The 6,461-nt window shown below is 36.2% G+C and overlaps 1 protein-coding gene across 2 annotated transcripts in view; it reads left to right on the top strand.

Moving 5' to 3' along the window:
* Positions 1-6,167: 6,167 nt before the first annotated feature.
* LOC145988536 (uncharacterized) overlaps positions 6,168-6,461 on the top strand; it is a 232,395-nt gene continuing 232,101 nt past the window's right edge. For both annotated transcript variants that reach the window (XM_083123440.1, XM_083123439.1), the window contains exon 1: positions 6,168-6,274. In XM_083123440.1, coding sequence (XP_082979566.1) covers positions 6,191-6,274 — 84 coding nt within the window. In that variant the 5' untranslated portion in view covers positions 6,168-6,190. The remainder of the gene's footprint in view (positions 6,275-6,461) is intronic.

The following is a 6,461-nucleotide window of genomic DNA, read 5'->3' as shown; positions in this document are numbered from 1 at the left end:
GCTTCTTAGGTATTCCAAACTCGACTAATATTCCCACTTTTTGGTGTCTGTCTGATGTGAAAAATTTGATCTGTAGTTGATCTGTTACGTTTAAATCCACATTGATAATCACCTATAATTTCATTAGCATATGGGGTTAGTCTTGTTAAAAGAATGTTAGATAATATTTTATATGTTGTTAAGAGTAGAGAAATTCCACGGTAATTATTGCAGTTCATTTTATCACATTTTTAAACACAGGAACAATTATGCATTCTTTCCACTGTTGATGGATTTCTTCTTTATTCCATATTAAACAAATTAATTTATGAATTTGACATATTAACAAATTTCCACCATATTTAATTAACTCAGCTGGTATTAAATCAATGCCAGGTGCTTTGTTATTCTTTAGCCTTTTAATAGCATCTTTAACTTCAGTCAAGTTAGGTTGTGGAACTAAAGGTTCTGCTGTGTGCACTTCATTTACTTCTTATTTATCTCCTACATGAACATTTAAAAGGTCATTAAAGTAGTTCTTCCATCTATTTAGAATATCGCTTGGGTCAGCTAGAAAATCACCGTCTTTATCTTTTATCAAGTTTACTTTAGGTTGCCACCCCTTTCTAAACTCATTTACACCTTTATATAAATCTCTGATATTTTTATTTTTGCTGTTTGTTTCAATTTCGTTAATTTTGCTTTTCAAGTAATCTCTTTTTTTACTTCTAAACGTGCGGTTAACTTCTCGCTTTATTCTATTATAATTGCTTAGATTTGTATCATCATTGTTATTTAACCACCTAAGTCTAGGCTGATTTCTTATTTCTATTAGATTATGACATTCATTATCAAACCATGGCTTACTTTTTCTCGGTTTATGGTATCCTATACTATCTTTAGCTGCTGATTCTATTGCATTCCGTATGTAGAGGAATCTAATCGCTATTATTAAACGATATTATACTCTTAAAGAAAATGATGTATTTTCAAGCCGATGAAAGTTCAAAGCAACTACCGGGAAAAGTGATGCAGTGGTGCAACCACAAGGGGGCAGAGGGGAATTGCCTGATCCAAACCTTGGACGGAAATCAATTGTAGGGGACAAACATAGAAGTAAAAGAAAGCAATACATAGGCGGTATTAGGTGGGTCGAAAGCCTTGATGAATGTTCAGTCGGGAAACAAAGACCTCATTTTACGAAGTGTATTTTTATTTGTATAAAATTTGATAACAAGGGGGCACTTGCCCCTCTGTGTCTCCCAGCAGGTGCTCTTGGCCGTCTGGAAGAAATAATGCAAGAAAGACGTGAAAACTAATTCCATCATGAGTAACCTTTTGTCCTGCTACTCTTATATTCTACTAGTCTTGCTTCCTTTAACTTCAATGTTTGCCCCGTAGAATTAACATCCGTCCAAGATTGAAGAGGGGCAATGCCCATTGCCCCCCTGTGGTTGCGTCACAGCACTACCCCCGTACTTGCTTTGAACTTTAATCGGCATAAAAATACTTAATATTGTTTAAGAGTATAATATCGTTTAATAACGGCGATGAAATTTCTCTCCACTAAATTTCTAGATGAAAGTGTAATAATGTAGGAGGGACGTGGACGTCTGGAATGGGGGGGGGCAAGGATGGCCACACCTCCCCCTTAGAAATCGAATGTCACCCTAAAAGTATACATTACATTAATGCGATAATTTCAAATTCAAGTGGTGTTTTTTGAGAGGGCAACAGTATTATCGGGGTAATATGCACCATGGGAAAATACGTTGTTTGTCTCTCTGTGAAAAAATCTACGGACGTTCATAATTAGAGGGGGCGATTGCCCCCCCCCCCTTGCCCTCCCCTTGCCCACGACTATGAATCAAGTCTAGCAGAATCTACGAGTATCAGGACAAAACGATACTCAAGATGCAATTAGATTTCACGTCTTTCTTGAATTATTTCTTCCAGACTGCCAGGAGCACCTGCAGGGGGCACAATGTGGCAATTGTCCCCTCGACTTCAAATGTTATACAATCTTAGTCTTGTCAAGTTCAGAGCTGTAGCTAGGCAGCGGCAGGAGTTGTCCCTAGAACCCGAACAATCTGATTGCGAAAAATTGTAAAAGATGATTTTTGCGCTCCATTAAATCAATACTTTTACTTGGAAAAATTTGGATCGAAAATTTTCTTGCTCGCTTCCCTCACAATTTATTTGTTTCTTTGCAGCAATGCATTGTAAATTATCAGAGAGAAAAGTAAAAACAACTAAGTGCTTCAGAAAGTTGCTGCTATAACAGCTTGGTTTGGAGGAAAAGGAGCGCGTTCATTTCAGACAATTTATATCATTTTTGCTGTTGGTTTGTTATGGGGCGGATGAATTGGTTATGTAATGTGTGTGTGTATATATGGCTTATTGCAGAAAGGGACCTGAGTCACTTTTGCACAATTCTGAGAAAAACAATGAAAAATCGTATAATATTAATAGTGTAAGAAAGAAATGCAACCCTCAATGCACCCCCCTGCAGTATGCTGCTAGACACAGTGGAGATGAAAAAATTAACTCCGATACCTCAAATATATATATACATATACATACACACACAAACATACACAGAGATACCCATTAATGCAATAAAACTAAAACAGAAAGATAAAATGAGGTTTTTCTTTCCCGACTGAACTTTCAAGGCTTTTGCCCCCCCCCCCCCCCAAATCAGAGGGTCTGGTCTGGCACGCCTATGGTGTAAACTCACTCTATACACGCCCCTGTTTCGTACCCATCAAGACAATAAAATAATGAGATCGAATGAGAATTTTTGCTACTTCCCCCCCCACCACCCCACCCACAATCGGAAAGTCTGAGCACGCGTATGACACCGCATACCCTCTGGTTAACCTTATGACTTCTACTTTCGATCTCTTTATATTTATTTATATAATTTGACAATTACTCCAGTCAAATTCTATGGTTTCACGTGATCGGGAAATTGTGAAGTGGAAAGGGGATGAATACACGTGACCAGACATACTCTTTTTAAGAGTATTATATTCTTTAAGAGGTTTATATACTCTATTTTCTTTTCAATTTGCAAAAATCCCCAAATATACTATTTTCCTTACTATTTAATTTCATTCATTATTTTACGCGTAAAAATTCGTTAAAATCCCTAGAACGGAAAACACATTGCAAGTGGTTGCAATTCCGCACCCTGTGTTGGGACCTCTCTCGCCCAGCAGACGAAAATCAAAGGAGTTGCTCTGTGCGTAAGACGCCCGGTGGGAGAAAATCTGGAAGATCTGGCATCGCTGTTCATCGGTGGGGGAATGGTCAGAAAATATTTTAAATAATTGTTTAAAAAAATCACCCTTCGTTGTCATTTCTTGTGATGCTTCTAATAGAAAAGCGACCAAACTTCTCCCTGTGTTGGTGCGGTACTGTGAAGTTGACACTGATATTCATATTAAAACATGCCTTTTGAAAATCCATAGCTTACCCGATGAAACCTCTGAAACTGTGTCAAGTGTATTGATGGATACAGAAAGTCAATATGGTTTGGAAAATAAGGTTGTTGGATTTGTAGCAGACAATGCACCATTAAATTTTGGTAGCATAAAAAATACAACATCAGGAAATAAAAATGTACACAGAGAGTTGGAGTGCAGTAGAAAAAAATATTTTGCCTATTGGTTGTGGGGCTCATATTCTACAGAATGCAATTTCTGTACCTTGTGCGAAAATAATACCCATAGATGTTGAGAACTTGGTTTTCAAAATATACAATCAGTTTAGTATTTTTACTGTCAGAACAGAAAATTTGAAACGTTTCTGTGAATTTATTGGGTGTCATTATGGGGGCCTTTTATACCACTCAAAGACAAGATTCCTCTCTTTACTTCCTCGTGTAGAAAAAATTATACGTCAATATGAAGCGATAAAGGCCTATTTTTTGAGTGAGGAAAATGCCTCAATTTCTATAGTCAATTTTTTACAGGATGATACAAGTGAACTGTGGCTATATTTCCTGCATGCACAGCTACTCCTGTTTAATGATACAATTTTAAAAATTGAAAAGGGTGATATAACAGCAATTTAAGTTTCTGTTCAATATTTTCAACTCCTACAGAAATACAGGGACAGAATAGAACAGAACTTTTTCCCATTCTCAGCAAAAAGTTTACTTATTAAACTTGTAAAAGAAGGGAGTATGGAGGAGGAATATGCATACTCTGTTTCAAATAGGTTTTATTGTGAAGTGGTAAAATACTTAGAAACAAGGTCACTTCGTTTTTTTGAAGATGTCAACAAACTGAGATATTTACTCCTTGACTCAAGAATTTCCTATGAACAATTTCAAGAGTCATTTTCATATTTCCATCAACAAACGAAACATATTTCAAATTCATTGAAATTTAATGATAATTATATTTTTGACATTTAGTGTGCAATTTCAAAAGCCGCTGAAAAACATCTTGAAGATTGGGAGGAAAGAAAAGAAACAATGATGGATAAGTGGAGGTCAGTGTACAAAGATTTAGTGCAGGCTGGGTCAAATTTAAAAGTTATTGTGCCTCTTATAAAATTCTTGTTTACTCTACCTGGTACAAATGTTGATTGTGAAAGACTCTTCAGTTTTATTAAAACTTATTGGCGAGAGGAAAAAAAGTACACTCCTGGTGTCAACACTCGAACAAGTAATGAAAGTGAAATTCAATGTGGACATGACCTGTGAAGAGATTGGACTGCCAATAAAGGACGATTTCAACATACCCAAGAAAGCAAAATCATCCCAGAAGTATGAATAATGGTGCCCATTGGTGAGGAAGTATTTGTAATTAGCTAATTACATTAGACCCATAAGTAATTTGAATCTGTAGAGTGTAGGCCTATTTTATAGGGGCTATAGGCCTAATAGAAGCAATAACAAATAGCCACCCTTATTTTCGTTTTCTTTTTATATTTTGTGCATGCGCACCTTCAACCTATAGACTATACTCTTTTTGGTCAACAAATATCTGGTCACCGATCACCATTTTTATCGCCATCATTTGACTGCTATAATTTTGTAAAAACGTGTACGGTTAAATTCAACAAAACCTTGGTTGGTCTCTTTGTGCAAGTTTTGAGTAATATGGGACCTGCATTTGGTTATAAAGTTGCAGAAGTTTGACTGACTTGAGACTTGAGATGAGATTTCGAAGTATGGAGTAAGCAGCATGCAAGTCTCAATATATTCTTACAACACTTGCGGCGGACTATAAAGACTGTCTGTTATCATTAAACACGACAATGGAGGTTTGTTGTATTTCAGTTTTAAAAACGGAGGGAGGAATAGGTGAGAATTATTGCTATATCTGTTTGTTGTTTCTCTTTTTCATGTTTTTCCAAGTTTTTAATTGTTACTGAAATTGACACTATTATTTAAGTTATCAGTATACAAACCGATAATTCACAAAAGCAATATTAACAAAGAGTAAAATACAATAACATAATGAATTATAGCGCATAAAATACTATAGTAACCTTCATGTTCAAATGCAATAATTAAAATACGCGTCTGGTATATATTTTTTAAAATACATTCTCTATTGTAATATGCCTTTTAAGTTCAATTATAGGTGTATAATCATCTTCAGTATTCTAACGTGCATGACATTTGTTGTAAAGTTAATTATTTCATCCATTTTAATCCAATCATAATCCAAAATTAATGGAAAACATCTCCAGTTAAACGTTTCACGAAATTTAGCGTATATCCTGTGAAAATTTGGGACTACACCACTGAAGTTTAGGTATAGCAATTTTTGTTCCATTTTTCTTACAACCCTTCGTCTATTTTTTCTTTCTTTCTCTTCCTCTCCGCTAAATCTTTTGCATAAAATAGCGAAACACAAGATCAGAAATTCACATCGCGCTGCGACGTCAAGGGTCCCGGGTTCGAATCTCGCTCGGGCTTGGTTGTTTGTGAATATTCCTCATTTCATCACTCATCCCCATCTTCTCATATTAGCCAAGAAGCACAAAACGCGAAGTAAAATAAGCTAAATCAGTCGATCAATCAAGATCAGAAATTGTATCACAGAAAAAGATGAAGGTTAGTATTTTCGCATTCAAATGCAAGTGATTTCTCCGAACAGTGAGTTGGCAACACTTGTTTATGACCGTCAAGATTGAGGGGTAAGCTGGTGCTAGGTAGTAGATCAGACGAGACTTGTGATTTGACATAATGAGTGCTTCTAGGCGTTGCATTTTTTGTGAAGATTGTTCGCTGGAAAAATCCTACAGGCGAGGATCAAGAAGAACCCGCGAGGTAATGTACACAACAAGCATGTGTTGCTCGCAGTTTAAGCTTCGTCTCAATAGTTTTGCCGCGTTAGAAGATATTTTCAAGCGTTATCGGTTAGCGATCAACATGTTCTTGCATGTTCTTGCGTTTTGCCACGTATCGTATCCGGTCAGTTCGAAACAAGTTTCACTTGTCGGACATATTTTTGAAC

The sequence above is a fragment of the Lepisma saccharinum genome, chromosome 6, assembly GCF_977018435.1.
Source record: "Lepisma saccharinum chromosome 6, izLepSacc3.1, whole genome shotgun sequence".
In the NCBI taxonomy this organism is placed as follows: Eukaryota; Metazoa; Arthropoda; class Insecta; order Zygentoma; family Lepismatidae; genus Lepisma; species Lepisma saccharinum.
The sequence above is the reverse complement of the archived record's forward strand: the minus strand, read 5'-3'. Positions and strand labels throughout refer to the sequence as shown.